Source organism: Panthera tigris, chromosome C1 (genome assembly GCF_018350195.1).
Source record: "Panthera tigris isolate Pti1 chromosome C1, P.tigris_Pti1_mat1.1, whole genome shotgun sequence".
In the NCBI taxonomy this organism is placed as follows: domain Eukaryota; kingdom Metazoa; phylum Chordata; class Mammalia; order Carnivora; family Felidae; genus Panthera; species Panthera tigris.
Window position 1 is genome coordinate 105,002,497 of NC_056667.1, and position 16,254 is coordinate 105,018,750.

Here is a 16,254-nt window from a genome sequence, read left to right on the forward strand (position 1 = left end):
AGCATTGGACCAATCGGAGAAGTTGTTGTTTGTCAGTCTAGGAGAACCGGTCCGGGAGGGAGGAAGGTGGCAAGATGGTGTTGGAAAGCACTATGGTCTGGTGAGGAGCTGCCTCGGGGCCCCGTGATGGGGTGGGATGGGGTGGGGGACGCATGTCGCGCGGAGGCCGGGTGGGCTGGGATGGGGGTGGGGGACCAGTCGGCGAGATGCGGCCCAGGGCCAGGAAGGAAGGAGCTCCATCGACTTCCTGAGTCATCCCAGGGCCCGGGAGAGGTGGATGGGCCCGGAGTACCCCCAGTATCCCTCAGCTGTCGGACTGTCATTGACCAGCCGATCCCTGCTGCCTTGCTCTAGTCTAGCGTCATCTTCTCTAGACTATCCCCAACTCTGCTGTCTGTAGCCAGAGTCCTGCTTCTCAGACTCATCGTGTAGTCTACCCTCCGCTTCTCAAAATAATGGGTATTAGGAAGGGAAATTGTAAATTCTTTCCCAGCCCCGGTTGCTCATCTCTGTCTCCATTACCTTTCCCTGTATCATCTCGAAAGGTATTATTTGTAAATTGCTTTCTCTGTGTCAGGCGTGAATTTACGTTGTCTCACTTACACCTCACAACACTCCTAGGTAAATATCTGTCCATTTTACAGATGGAGATACCGAGTCTCAGCAATTTTAAATGACTTGCCTGAGCCAAGATTTAAACCCCAGGCTGTCTGACATTAAAGCCCTTATCTGGTGAGCTAAATCTCTTAATCAGTCTCAGACTTGGGCTGAGTATTTTATTATAAGTTGGAGTAGAAGATGACACAAACTTTTGCGAGGTTTCAACGATTTCTTCGAAGTATGAGAGTAAAATATAATACAAAATAGTACACAAACACAAATCGCCAGTTGGATGGAAGAACCACCTGAGTTTTCTTTTGGTGGGCGGGGGATAGCATTGCCAGATAAAATATAGGATACACAGCTAAATTTGAATAGTTCATATAAACAATAGTTTTTAATATAAAAAATGGCCATAGGTATGTCCCAAATATTGCATGGGACACATTTATACTAAAAAGTTACTTAAAAAATTTTTTTGCTTGGGGGGCGCATGGGTGGCTCAGTCGGTTGAGCGTCCGACTTCAGCTCAAGTCATGATCTCGTGGTCTGTGATTTTGAGCCTGAGCCCCGTGTTGGGCTCTGTGCTGACTGCTCAGAGCCTGGAGCCAGCTTTGGATTCTGCGTCTCCCTCTCTCTCGGCCCCTCCCCCACTCACGCTTTGTCTCTGTCTCAGAAATAAATAAACATTTTTTAAAATTAAAAATAAAATTAAAAAAAATTTTAACATTTTTTAGAGATGGGGTGGGGGAGGGGCAGAGAGAGAGGGAGACACAGAATCCCAAGCATGTCCCAGGCTCTGAGCTGTCAACACAGAGCCCAAAGTGGGGCTCGAACTCATGGACCGTGAGATCATGACCCAAGCCAAAGTCGGAAGCTTAACCGAGCCACCCAGTGCCCTGGAAGTTATTTGTTAATTATGTATAGTTCAAATTTAACTGGGAGTGGAGTCCTATTTATTTATTTGCTAAATCTGGCAACTTCTGGGAGAGAGCATGTTAGAGTAGAAAAAGGACAGGATTTGGAATACAAAATCCTGTGGTTTTGGTACTTACCAGCTCTATGTTCTGGAGAATCTAGTAAATCTCTCACTGGGGAGAGTAGTGACCTCCACTTGCCTTATAGCACAGGTGGGTAAAATGTTTGTGATGGTGCTCTGTAAACTGTACAGCGCTGTACATCTGTTAGGTTCAGTGTACTTGAGGAGTCCTCAAGAGGGAATTTAAGAGGGGCCTTGAAGGGATTTTGACAAATGTTGAGGAAAGACAGACAGTTAGGGGGAAGGGCAGAAACCAAGCTGCTGAAGTGTAAATGCCCAAGGTGTGGTTAGGAATTAGGAAATAGGCTAGTGTGACTTGATTATAAGGTTGTTGGTGTAAGGTAGTTTCTTTCTTTTTTCAGAGGTAGATGGATGTCAGGCTCAGGAGGTCGACCTCTGTCTGGTACCTTCCACAGAGGACTTCTGAAAGAGTTCATGCCATGGGGATGCCAAGCCGTTTACAAAACGGCATTTAAGAATATTGCATGGGATATGCCTGGGTGGCTCAGTCAGTTAAGTGTCCAACTTTGGCTCAGGTCATGATCTTGCGGTCTGTGAGTTTGAGCCCCATGTTGGGCTCTGTGTTAACAGCTTAGAGCCTGGAGCCTGCTTTGGAGTCTGTGTCTCCCTCTCTTTCTGCCCCTCCCCTGTTTGCACTCTGTCTCTCAAAATAATAAGTAAACATTAAAAAAAAAAAAAAAAAAAGAATATTGGCCTGGCTCATGATCTTGCAGTTTGTGGGTTTAAGCCCCGCATCGGGCTCTTTTCTGATAGCCCAGAGCCTGGAGCCTGCTTTAGATTCTGTGTCTTCCTCTGTCTCTGCCCCTCCCCTGTGCGTGCTCACACACTCTCTCTCTTTCAAAAGTAAATAAACTTAAAAAAATAATAAAAATTAAAAAAATATTGGCCTGGCTTGATGTATAGGAGGAAAGATTAGGTCCAGAGAGACATATTGGTGGCCAATTGTAGCAGTCCAGTCATAGAATAATGATGAGAGCCACTCCTCTTTTTCTGTAGAGCCTCATAATCTGCTGTGCATGAAAATTCTTTGGAGGAGTTTATTAAAAATTGCAAGTATTTGACTCCGCTCTCCATCTGCTGAGTCAGACTCCCAGCCAGGGAAGTCCAGGCATCTGTATTCTTTTTTAAATGAAGACTTTATGGAATAGGTGGATAATATCATAAGTCCTTATTTAAAAAAATTTTTTTTAATGTTTTTATTTTTGAGAGAGACAGAGCATGTGTGGGGGAGGGGCAGAGAGAGAGGGAGACACAGAATCAGCAGCGGGCTCCAGGCTCTGAGCTGTCAGCACAGAGCCCGACGTGGGGCTCGAACTCAGAAGCCGAGAGATCATGACCTGAGCTGAAGTTGGATGCTCAACCAACTGAGCCACCCAGGTGCCCCTAAGCGCCTATTTTGAGTTGGGTTTTTGTTGGGAAAAATTATATACCTTTGAGCAAAAGTAGTCAAGAAATAGATACATTATTTGATTCATATAGAGGTCAAAACTAGAAAAACTAAACAGTGCACATACACTTTTCTAGGGATGCATACGTAGGTGTTCAGGCATCTGTGTTTCCCCCACCCCCAAGGCATCTGTGTTTTTAATCCCACCATACTACCATCACCCTCCCTGTGTTCTGATGCCTGTCAAAGTGGGAGCCCTGCTGCCGCATTCTCCACTGTCTGTTCTCCCTACTGCTGAAGTCCCCTTGCTTACATGAGGCCTTTCTTCCAGCCCTTAGCCATCTGCTCTTGCCCTGTTGCCCAGAGTCCTTATACTTAGTAGCTGTCCAGTTGGATGGTCCTCAATGCCTCCATTGTTTTTTATATTTGGACTCACTACTGTATTTGAAGCTAGAGAGACTGTTACTTCCCTGCTGGGAGAATAATCAGAAACAGTGTATCAGGGAAAAAAGAATATAATGCATGGTCAGTCGAGTCAGCCCTTGATCTCCTTTACATAGATGGAGTTTCCACTATGAAAACTAGTCTGTGTGTTCATGCTTATTGTTAGGCCCTGTGCTAAGTACTTTCTATGAATTTCATCATCGTAGCAATCCTGTACAGGTAAAAATTCATTTTACAGATGAAGTAACTAGACCTTAGAGAAATTAAGTAACTTCCTCAGGATCATAGTATTAATAAGTAACAGATTGGGGATTTGAACCTGAACCTGAACACTGTTCTTTACTCCCATTTGTGTTTCTTAGGGTAGTTTCTTAATTACCTCTCTTCATCATGTTTGGTTTATATTTATTGCCAGAGGATACTAAAGAAAAAGATTGCCACCTGGACCATATTTTGTTAGCCAGGGGAAATGAAGTGTCTCATCTAGGAGGACCCTCCTTCCTCCCTTCAGCACAGATGGAATCATCGACAGAGTTCTAGAGGATCTCGAGTCATCAGGAATTGATCCTGCTCAGGGCTTGTGTAACGGCTTCATTTACTTGCCTTCTTATAGTCTCTGGGAAGCTGGAGCTTATATTTCATATTATCTGGGTCCCTTAGATTGGGAAAAACTGCAAGGATAAAAGAAGTGAGACTCCAAATCCATGTAATCTCATTTTTGCAATTTAGTCCAGCTGTCAAAGCTGTTGAACATTTAACCAAATGATTGCGTTGTGTTTTCCTGCACTCAGTGCTGCCAATCATGTATTATTTTATAAATATTTTCTACTTTTGGAATGCTCACATTTTAAAGGCAAATTTAGAATATACATCCATGACAGTGCTTAATAACACTTACATGCCTCTTAAGAGAAGGTGGTTGTGGTACATGAGTGGATCTCAATGTTTGGTGCTTATGAGAGTCACTTGTGGAGTGAAGATTTAAATTTTGTTTCCCCCTTCTCTCATTTTGAGTCTCTAAGTCTGGTGTAATGCTTGGAAGTCTGTGTGTGTGTGTGTGTGTGTGTGTGTGTGTGTGTGTATGTGTGTATGTATATATATATACACACACACATACACACACATATAAATGCACTGCTGTACATTACAATGTCTCTCAAAGGAAAAGTGTTGCAGGGAGGTAGGGGGTCCCTAGAACTAGAGAGAATGTCTCAGAGAGATCCTACAATATGTCTTCTTTCCCTTCCTTCTCTCCTAATCTGACAGCGTGGACAACAGTGAATATATGCGGAATGGGGACTTCTTACCCACCCGGCTGCAGGCCCAGCAGGACGCTGTCAACATAGTGTGTCACTCCAAGACCCGCAGCAACCCTGAGAACAACGTGGGCCTCATCACACTGGCCAAGTACATGGGGCAGAGGAGGAGGGGCTTGGTAGGTGGGTAGGTGGCTTCCCACATGTGACCCACTGTGGTATCCAGGTTGCCACCCTTTTGTAGGTTCTGTGAAGTTGTGTTTGCCTATCCACCTTCTAGACTAGTTTCTTCACTATTTGGTGGAAATGTAAATCGTAACTTGAGTTTAATATTAATCTGAATTTAATACAATTATGAAACTAGATCTTCTGGGGTGAGAGTTCACAATATATTTTAAATTCAATGAAAAGTGATTTGGGATAAGGGTCCCCAGGGCATTTATCACATGTCCTCTTACCCTAGAAGTGGTCTAAGGACTGATAACCCTCAGATGAGTAGCCTCCCGTCCCAGTATCCGTGTTGTCAGCTGGCCAGTGGGTCTAGAGATGGAGCAGGTGGGAGACATAGTCAATAGCATCGAGCTATGGTAGAGGGATTGTCATGTTATCCCCCAGAAGGCAGGATAACAGGAATTCAAGGGAAATTGGGAGGAAGAGGGCAAGTTTGCAAAATCAACTACTTATTTCCTGCGCTCATATCTACTGAATACTATTTCCAGTTTTATGGAGATATGATTGACGTATAACATGGCATAAGTTTAAGGTATACAACATAATGATTTGATATATGTATATATTGTGAAAATGATCACCATGCTAAGTTTAGTTAACACCCATATCTCACAAATTTTTCTTTGCTTGTGATGAGAACTTTTAAGGTCTACTCTCTAAACACTGGGCGTTCGATTAAGAAAAGTAGAGATTACAGTTATTATAAAGGTCTTTAAAGAGAAGACAAGTCAGGTGCACCTGGCTGGCTCAGTCGGTAGAGCATGTGACTCTTGATCCACATTGGGCGTAGAACTTACTTAAAAAAAGGAAAGAAGAGTCAAGTACAGTTTTTGAGGCACTTGTCCTGACCTGAAGTCACAGAAACCGTTTCCCTACATCCCAGTGACTGTGAAGTGCTGACCACACTCACTCCTGACACCGGCCGCATCCTTTCCAAGCTTCACACTGTCCAACCCAAGGGCAAGATCACCTTCTGCACTGGCATCCGCGTGGCCCACGTGAGTCCTACTGGATCCCTTTGATTGTTTCCCCGTGTTCTGAAGTTCTGCCCCCAACGTTGTTCATTTCTCCCCTGGAGTCTTGAGCCAGAACCAGAGCAGGGGAATAGAAAGGACTCAGAAATGAGTAGAAAAGATACGGTGGGATGAATTCCAGGACCAGTGATGACAGTGAGGGAAAAGACCCCTGGAATTAAGACTCACCCCTCTTCCTTGTCCACACAGAGGCACAGTAAGGAGGAAGGGTGAAGGAGGGATTAGACCCTTCTGTGTCTAATGTGTGTGAGCAGGATGGTGGACTTGTGGAATGTAGAAACCATAAGAACCATAAAAAAAGCAGAGTGACAGGGAGCGAGCTAGGTGATGCCTCTGGCTGACTGTGAGAACTTCCTCTCTCTTTACAAGCTGGCTCTGAAGCACCGACAGGGCAAGAATCACAAGATGCGCATCATTGCCTTTGTGGGAAGTCCTGTGGAGGACAATGAGAAGGATGTGAGTCCAGGTGACAGCTGGGACATTTGGGAATGGGGTCTCTCAGGCCTTAAGGGAGCCTGGCAGAGTCATTGGGTTCATCACTTCGGGGAGAGGTGGATGTACAGAATTCAGTGTTTCTGTTGGGGGGCCTTGGGGAGGTTAACCAGTTTCCGTATGCTTTTGTGAGGTGTGTCATTTCCCCTCATGGTATGGAACAGATTTCCTCATTTCTCTTCTTTCTTCTTAGCTGGTGAAGCTGGCTAAACGTCTCAAGAAGGAAAAAGTGAATGTTGACATTATCAACTTTGGGGAAGAGGTGAGTAAGGCCAAGTTGGGGGGCATGGACTTGATTTGGCTGTAAACAGAACAGTCCTTCCCCAGAGGAGTGCCTGCACTGTGAGAGAGTAGCTACAAACAAAAGCTGAAGTGGCAGAAGACGGGGAGTAGGGCAGGAAGGAGAGCCTGCTGTGTCCTTGCCTCCCTCAGGAAGTGAACACAGAGAAGCTGACAGCGTTTGTAAACACACTGAATGGCAAAGATGGTACCGGTTCTCATCTGGTGACAGTGCCCCCCGGGCCCAGCTTGGCCGATGCCCTCATCAGTTCTCCGATTCTGGCTGGTGAAGGTGGTGCCATGCTGGGACTTGGTGCCAGTGACTTTGAATTTGGAGTGGATCCCAGTGCTGATCCTGAGCTGGCCCTGGTGAGCAAACATTGACCTCACGTAGAGCCCAGGGGTCCTTCTTTGTCCTCCTTACTCACACACCCACACGCCACATAGCTAGCTTCTCTAGGGCTAGACAGTCCCGAGCACCCTTGCTCATTTTCCCACACTCCCTTCGGGTCCCTCTTCCCCTTAAATCTGTGTGATCTCCGGGGGCACCAGTGTCAGTGCCTCTTGTTCACTTGTAATTAAAGCCCAGGCTTCTTCCAAGTCCTCCCTTTTCCCCTGTATCATCTCTTACCTCCCAGCTTCTTCCCCATGTACATAAACCAGAAGCTGCCCCTTTGTGTTCCTTTCCCACCCCTCAGGGGACTCACCCAGTGCCCGCGAGGAGGGCGGGCAGAATGACTGACCTTGCCCTGCCCTTTGCCAGGCCCTTCGTGTCTCTATGGAAGAGCAGCGGCAGCGGCAGGAGGAGGAAGCCCGGCGGGCAGCTGCAGCCTCTGCTGCTGAGGCCGGGATTGCTACAGCCGGGGCCGAAGGTGAGGGATAGGGCTGAAGGGTGCCCAGTGGCCCAGGATAGAGGTGCAGGAGAAGGAGTGGGGAGGCCCGGCAGCCCCGGGAGTATATGGGCTGGGGGAACGCTTTGGGGGTGGGTCTGTGTGGACCCTGGCACCGGTTCTACTCTACCACTCTCTTTCTTTTTCCAGACTCGGATGATGCCCTGCTGAAGATGACCATCAGCCAGCAGGAGTTTGGCCGCACCGGGCTCCCCGACCTGAGCAGTATGACCGAGGAAGAGCAGATTGCCTACGCCATGCAGATGTCCCTACAGGGTGCAGGTGAGTCAGGGCCCCGGGACTCAGTGCTCAGGCGGAGAGGTTGGGTCCGGAAATGGAGCTCAACACACTGACCTCTTTTCCTCAGAGTTTGGCCAGGCAGAATCAGCCGACATTGATGCCAGTTCAGCCATGGACACATCTGAGCCTGCCAAGGTGAGGGCCAGCAGTGATTCCCCATCCCCATTATGCTTAAAGTCCCCTGGTATTCACGTCCTCAAACCCTCCAGGCCTGAAACCACTCTTCGGGTTTCACAGCTGAGCTTTTTGAGGAGCACAGGGAAAGAAACAGAGGTATATACGTTTCTTGTTGGTAAACTTTGCTAAGGCAATAGGACGCTCACAGTCAAGGTTGAGTAAGTGTCCTCATGTTCTGTAATTGTCCTTCCTTTTTGGTGGGAGCAGTCTGGACGGGTGTGTAGGATATTGTCTTCCCACCAGGGTGAAAGGCGGAAAAAAAGAATGGGTATCTGAGAGCAAGAAATCTGAACGTGATGGCATGTGATTTTATGCTGTATGCTCAGGAAGCTGAGTTCCAGTTTCTCTGGTCAGTACTAAATGTGTGAGTTTGTACCGCATATAGGCACCGGATATTTTCCTCAATTGTCCTTCCTACTCTTGGCCAGAGGTGTCCCCGCGCCCAGTCAGGTGGAGAGAGAGGCTCAGGCAGCCGTGTGCTCCCCAGATGGCTCAGCCCCTACCCCAAGGCCCCCCGCCCTTTTTCAGGAGGAGGAGGATTATGATGTGATGCAGGACCCCGAGTTCCTTCAGAGTGTCCTGGAGAACCTGCCAGGAGTGGATCCCAACAATGAAGCTATTCGAAATGCCATGGGGTCCCTCGCCTCCCAGGCCAACAAGGATGGCAAGAAAGACAAGAAGGAGGAGGACAAGAAATGAGACTGGGGGCAAGGGTGGCTGAGCCTGCTCAGGGGCCGCACAGGGTGGGACGGGGTGTAGGCTTAGATATGTTACCTGTAACCACTGCCGCCTCAATAAAGCTTGGCAACTTTTGTTTCCTTTTGCCTCCAGTAGTAGTAGCTGTAAGTGTGAGAGAGGGGAGGAGTGCCTGGCACGAAGGAGAGTGTCCCCTACTGAGTCCTCAGTACCTGGTCTCTAATTAATTAATTAATTAAAAATAAAACAATATTGGCCTTTGGAGACTCGAGTCTGGAGCAGGGCCGGCCTGGAAATGTGTGTTTACACACTTCAGAAAGTGCCCAAAGAGGGCCACGAGCGAGGCGCTGTGAGAATGGGAGAAAGGGCCAAACCCTCACAGCCTCTGGGAAGGCTCCTGGAGGTAACACCTGAGTCCTCTATGTTCATCAGGGCGAAATGTCCATCAGCCAACAGGGAAGAGATGGGGATGTTTCCAGTCAGCAGGAACCGTATGTGCTGATGACACAGAGGCACTTGGGAAGGACTGAGTAGCTCAGAGACTGGCTGGGTGAGTGGAGGAGATGGGAAAGTGGTCAGCAGTGAAAACACTGAAGACCAGGGATCCTTGAGACCTGACTTTGACAAGGTGAGGCCTGTGAAGCCACAAGATAAACCTGTTCCATCTTCTTGGAGCACCACATTTAGAGGACGGTTTTCTCATAGGGTATGGAATAGAATGCAAAATTCACATAATCCCAAAGCAGCTTACTAAATGGGAGGATATTTGCAAATACATATCTGATAAGGGGTTACTATTCAAAATATATAAAGAACTACAATTCGGGGCACCAGGTGGTTCAGTCTGCTAAGCTCCTGACTTTGGTGTAGGTCATGATCTTGTGGTTCGTGAGTTCAAGCCCCACATCGGCTCTGCGCTGACAGTGTAGAGTCTACTTGGAATTCTTTCTCTCTCTCTCTCTCTCTCTCTCTCTCTCTCTCTCTGCCCTCCCCCCCACTTGCATTCTCTCTCTCTCCCAAACTTTAAAAAATTAAAGTAAATAAAAAGAACTTCTACAGCTCAACATCCAAAAAAACCAAAAAACAGAAAACCAACAATCCAACTAAACAATGGGAAGATGACGTGAATAGACCTTTTTCCAAAGGAGACATATAAATGGCTGATACGTGAAAAGATGCTCAACCTCACCAATCGTCAGAGAAATGCAAATCAAAACCACAATGAGATCTCAATTTACACGTCAGAATGGCTTGTATCAAGAAAATAAGAATAGTGTTGACAAGGATGTGAAGAAAAGGGAAGCCTCGTACACTCTGGAGGGAGTGGAAATTGGTGAAAACGTTTGGAGGTTCCTCAAAAAATTAGAAATACCATATAATACACTAATTCAACTTCTGGGTATTTATCCAAAGAACACAGAAATACTTGAAAAGACACATGCACCTCTCTGTTTATTGCAATATTATTTATAATAGCCAAGATACAGAAGCAACACAATCAGTGGATGAATGGATAAGGATGTGAGATATGTATGTGAGATACACACACACACACACACACACACACACACACACACACACACTGGAATATCAGCCATAAAAAAGGGCTTGCCATTTACAACAGGGACAGACCTAGAAGGTATAATGCTAAGTAAGACAGAGCAAGACAAATATGATTTCGCTTAGATGTGGATCTAAAAAAAAGGAACAAACAGGCACCTGGGTGGCTCAGTTGGTTAAGTGTCTGACTTTGGCTCAGGTCATGATCTCACAGTCCTTGAGTTCAAGCCCCGCATCAGGCTCTGTGCTGCCAGCTCAGAGCCTGGAGCCTGCTTCAGATTCTGTGTCTCCCTCTCTCTCTGCCCCTCCCCTGCTCATGCTCTGTCTCTCTCCATCTCAAAAATAAATAAAAACCTTAAATTTTTTTTTTAAAGAAACAAACACCAAAAAAAGCAGAAACAGACCTGTAAATACAGAAAACACTGGTGGTTTGCCAGAGGGGTGGAGGTTGCAGGATGGGCAGAGCAGGTGAAGGGAACTGGGAGGTGCAGTCTAACAGTTATGGAATGATTAAGTCACAGCACACAGAAGAAAGGGACAGCAAACGGAATATAGTCAATGGTTTTGTATTAGTGTTGTATGGTGACAGCAGCTACGCTTGTGAGTATAGCATATAGACCTGGCAAATCACCATGTTGTACACCTGAAACTAATGTAACTGTCAGCTCTACTTCAGTTTCTAAATCACGTAATCCTCTTATTATATTTAAAGAGGTAATTGATATTTGACCTATAAAATAACCTACATATAAATCATGAAGCATAACAACAAAATGAACATATCTGCATTCAACTTAAGAGCTAGAATATTACTAATGCCACATTCCTCTGTGTATCTTCTTGAACCCACCTCTACAGCCTCCCCAGAGATAACTATTATCCAGAATTTTACATTTTATCATTTTTCCTTTTCATAGTTTTTTCAGTACTGCTTGTTTTTGAGTTTTATGAAAAAAATAGTTTTGGGGCCCTTGGGTGGCTCAGTTGGGCAGCTGACTTCAGCTCAGGTCATGATCTTATAGTTTGTGAGTTCCAGGTCTGCATTGGGCTCTGGGCTGACAGCCCAGAGCCTGGAGCCTGCTTCGGATTCTGTGTCTCCCTGTCACTCTGACCCTCCCCCGCTCACTGTCTCTCTCTCTCTCTCTCTCAAAAATAAATATTAAAAAAAATTTTTTTTAATAGTTTTATACTGTGACACTTCCGGAACTTTCTTTTCTTTTTCTTTCTTTTGTTTTTAAGAGGGAAAGAGAACATGAGTAGGAGAGGGAGAGAAAGAGAGAGAGAATCTTAAGCAGGCTCCAAGCCAAGCGAGGATCCTGACATGGGGCTCAGTCTCACGACCCCGAGATCATGACCTGAGCCAAAATCAAGAGTCACACACTTGACCAACTGAGCCACTCACACACTCACGGCTACACCCTAGATCATGTCCACCTTAAGTAATGCTCCCTGTTGAAGTCAAATATTCACTGGGCCCATAGGCCCCTATTTTTTTTTAGCTGTCCTACTTTGATAGTCTCTGTACACTTTTCAATAGTACTGTGAAGAAATGAGTATACTCCTTGGGCAGTTCTGCTGTAGGAATTTAAGTCATCAGAGAACTACCAAAGATTTATTCATAAAGGTATTGAAAAATTGGAAACAACCTGATATCCAACAATTATGTTACATTAGTATGGACCAAAGTTATCAATAAACTTATTTTGGAAGACCATTTGATGACATTGGATATATGACTATAATATTAGTAAATGCTTGCATAACATAATGTGCCAGACACTATTTTTAAATGTTTTACGTGTTTTAAATGATTTAGTTTTCATGACAATCCTATGAGGTAGGTGTAGCATTATTAATCCTGTTTGATAAATGAGGAAATTGAAACCCTGTGAAGCCAGGTAACTTCCTCTGCAAACGATGATTCTCACAGTGGGATCCACAAACCCCTGGGCATCCCCCAGACACTTTCAAGGGGGTTGTGAGGTCAAAACTATTTTCATAATGACACGAAGGTGTCATTTGACTCTCCGCTGTGCTGGGATTTGCATCAATGCAAAGGCAGTGAGGGGAAACTGCTGGTGCCTTAGTACAAATCCAAGACACCAGCACCAAATTATACCGCTAGTCATAGTATTCTTCACCCCCACATCCTCATGGCTTAAAAAAACAGACAAGGGGCGCCTGAGTGGCTCAGTCGGTTGGGCATCTGACTTTGGCTCAGGGCATGATCTCACGCTTTGTGGGTTCGAGCCCCACATCGGGCTGTGTGCTGACAGTGCAGAGCCTGAAGCCTGCTTTGGATTCTGTGTCTTCCTCTCTCTCTGCTCCTCCCTTGCTCACACTCTGTCTCTCTCCCTCTCTCAAAAATAAATAAACATTAAAAAAATAATTTAAAAAACAGACAAAAATACTGTTCCTGATGAAGCAGTAAAACATATTAATTTTATTACATCTGAACCCTTGAGTGCACATCTTTCATATTTTCTTCTTTTTTTAAGTTCATTTATTTTGAGAGAGAGAGAAAATACCCCAAGCAGGCTCTGCACTGTCAGTGTGGAGCCCAATGCGGGGCTCGAACCCGCTAACCGTGAGATCATGACCTGAGCCAAAATCCAGAGTCGGATGCTTAACTGACTGAGCAACCCAGGCGCCCCAATATTTTATTTTTAAGTAATCTCTACACCCAACGTGGGGCTCGAACTTACAACTCCAAGATCAAGAGCCGCATGCTCTTCCAAGTGCCACAAGTTTCTCAGAAGTTTTGAGATGGATAATGATATTTTTAAAGTTTATATTCAAGTTAGTTAACACACAGTGTAGTCTTGGCTTCAGGAGTAGAACCCAGTGATTCATCTCTTAAATATGATACCCTGTGCTCATCCCTAAAAGTGCCCTCCTTAACGCCCGTCACCCACTTAACCCCCCACCAACCCTGCAGCCACATCCAGCAACCTTCTGTTCTCTGTATTTAAGAGTCTCGTTTGCCTCCTCTCTGTTTTGATTTTTCCTTCCCTTCCTCTATGTTCATCTGTTGAATTTCTCAAATTCCACATGAGTGAAATTGTATCATATCTGCCTTTCACTGACTGACAAATTTCACTTAGCATAATGCCCTCTAGTTCCATCCACGTCATTGCAAATGGCAAGATTTCATTCTTTTTCATCACTGAGTAGAATTCCATTGCATACATAAACCACATCTTCTTAATCCATTCATCAGTGGATGGACATTTGGGCTCTTTCCATAATTTGGCTATTGTCGATAGTGCTGTAAACATTGGGGTGCATGTGCCCTTTTGAATCAGCATTTTTGTATCCTTTGGATAAATGAGATGGATGATATTATCTTTTTCATCTGTATCAGATTGTATATGGTAATGTGCCAGCATTTGGAAGATCTGCATTACACATCGAACCAATAGCCTCCAAATGATCTGTTCCAAATACAAGAAAAGAAATGGATTCAAATGTAACAAGTTACAAGAAGTTCATTGATATGGTTTCAGATTCTATGTTGCAACTAACATTTAAGAAACTACTATTTGTCAAGTTTTGGTATACTATAAAAAAATACCCACTGCTATCTGAAAAAGCTATTGAAATATGCCTACTTTGTTTTTTTTTTTTTTTAATTTTTTTTTCAACGTTTTTTATTTATTTTTGGGACAGAGAGAGACAGAGCATGAACGGGGGAGGGGCAGAGAGAGAGGGAGACACAGAATCGGAAACAGGCTCCAGGCTCCGAGCCATCAGCCCAGAGCCTGACGCGGGGCTCGAACTCACGGACCGCGAGATCGTGACCTGGCTGAAGTCGGACGCTTCACCGACTGCGCCACCCAGGCGCCCCTGAAATATGCCTACTTTGAATCACTATAGTCTACACGTGCAACTAATACAACACTATATATGAACTAACTGGAATTAAAAACTAAAACAAAAGAGAAAGGAAGAAAGAAAGAAAGAAAGAAAGAAAGAAAGAAAGAAAGAAAGAAAGAAAGAAAGAAAGAGGAAGGAAGGAAGGAAGGAAGGAAGGAAGGAAGGAAGGAAGGAAAGAAGGAAGAAAGGGAAAGATGTTTCCGTTTTTTCCAACAACATATTTGTGAGATCAGATTTTCTTTATATCCTTCAACCAAAACAACATATTGCAACAAGTTGAGAACCCAGTTGTCTTCTTCCATTAACGAGACATTAAAGAGATTTGCAAAAATGTAAAATAGCATACCCGTCTCGTTAAATGTTTGTTTTGGAAAATACAGTTATTTTTTCATAAAAACTAAGGAATATTAACATTTTTGTTGTGATTTTAAATGAATTAATATTTAAAATCTTTCTCAGTTTTTTAGTTCCTAATATAATAAATATCTCTCTGTATAATCTACATACACAGAAGCCTTTTGAGAATCTTCCATTTTTAAGAGTGGAAAGAGATCCTGAGACCAAAAATTTTGAGAACCACTGTTATACAGCTCAGAAGTGATGGAACAGAGGACAGACCCCAGGAAATTTGGTTGTAGAGTCCCTGCTTTTTTTTTTTTTTTTTTTTTTTTTTTTTTTTAAGGTAGGCTCTAGGCCCAGTGTGTGGCTGAAACTCATGACCTCTAGATCAGGAGCCGCGTGCTCTACTGACTGAGCCAGACAAGTGCCCTTGTAGGGTCCATACTCTTACATGTTTCATTGTATCAATCATTTCCTTCTTTCTATAAGCACTGGCAAAACATAAGTGAAAATGTCATAGTATTTATTTCTGGGGGATAGAAATTTGCAGTGCAGTAAAACATGTAAAAATAACTTCACTAGATTGAAAATAACTTCCTTGGGGCACCTGAGTGGCTCAGTTGATTGAGTGTCTGACTCTTGATTTTGGCTCAGGTCATGATCCCAGGGTCATGGGATCAAACCCTGTGTTGTGCTCCATTCTGAATGTGGAGGCTGCTTAAGACATTCTCTCTCTCTCTTTCTCTCCTCCCGTCTCTCTCCCCTGTTCATGCCCTTTCTCAAAAGAAAAGAAAGGAAAGGAAAGGAAAGGAAAGGAAAGGAAAGGAAAGGAAAGGAAAGGAAAGGAAAAGAAAAGAAAAAAGGAAAAGAAAAGAAAAGAATTTTCTTTTCTTTTCTTTTACTGTTAGCTTCTTCCTTGCTTTGCTCCCATCTGTCAAGAGGAAAGATCTCATAATCTATCATTTAAACCACTGTCTTGGCAGTAACTTCATCTCCCAAGTTCCTTTTCACTCCACCCAAGCTGAGCTGAACCCCAAGCCTGAACTGATCCTCGAACCATCTATTTTTCAACCTTTTTATCTCAACTTCTGAGGTTAGGAGAGATTAGGTAATTTGGCCAAGGATTTAGCTGATGAAGGGACAGAACCAGGATCAAAACCCAGGTCGCTCTCCCCGGAAGGTGTGTCACCAGGAAACAGCTCTTTCCCCTTCTCAGCAGCCCTCGTGGTCAGCCCTGTCACCATTTCCCTGCAGCAATCATGTCATACTTTGGTGTACGCCCCCATCACTCAGCAGAAGATACCACCTTTTTGCTTCTGAGTCCCTTCCCTCCAGCCTCCTCCTCCACCTCCTGGCATCAGCCACCACCTCACTGCAGAGTCTCTTGTCCTCAACACCTGCTCTGCCCCTGCTTTCCTCTCAGTGGACACACATCAAGCCCACACCACCGATAACCTTATCTGAGACCATACTGTTTGACATTTTATCTTACAATGAACATCATTTCCTTCATCATAAAAACCATGGGTTATTTATTGAAATGGAAAATGCTCATGATGTATGAAATGAAACAAGCATCCTTCAAAGTAGCCAATTTTTATTTAAACATACGTGGGTGAAAGGACCATCACCT

At 44.6% G+C, this 16,254-nt stretch overlaps 1 protein-coding gene across 4 annotated transcripts; it reads left to right on the plus strand.

The window, feature by feature from the left end:
* PSMD4 (proteasome 26S subunit ubiquitin receptor, non-ATPase 4) lies at positions 1-8,968 on the plus strand. 4 transcript variants are annotated; one of them, XM_042994095.1, is made up of 11 exons: positions 1-100; positions 645-732; positions 4,758-4,898; positions 5,862-5,976; positions 6,382-6,468; positions 6,698-6,766; positions 6,937-7,152; positions 7,547-7,655; positions 7,824-7,955; positions 8,041-8,108; positions 8,679-8,968. In XM_042994095.1, exons 2-11 carry the CDS (start codon positions 674-676, stop codon positions 8,847-8,849), a joined length of 1,167 nt encoding a protein of 388 aa, XP_042850029.1. In that variant the 5' UTR covers positions 1-100; positions 645-673; the 3' UTR covers positions 8,850-8,968. The 4 variants fall into 4 exon arrangements, with proteins under 4 accessions (XP_042850029.1, XP_007088174.2, XP_042850030.1 ...); XM_042994096.1 differs by lacking the exon at positions 1-100 and adding an exon at positions 3,907-4,073 and having other exon boundaries at positions 644-732; XM_007088112.3 differs by lacking the exon at positions 645-732 and having other exon boundaries at positions 3-100.
* The last annotated feature ends 7,286 nt before the right edge of the window (positions 8,969-16,254 follow it).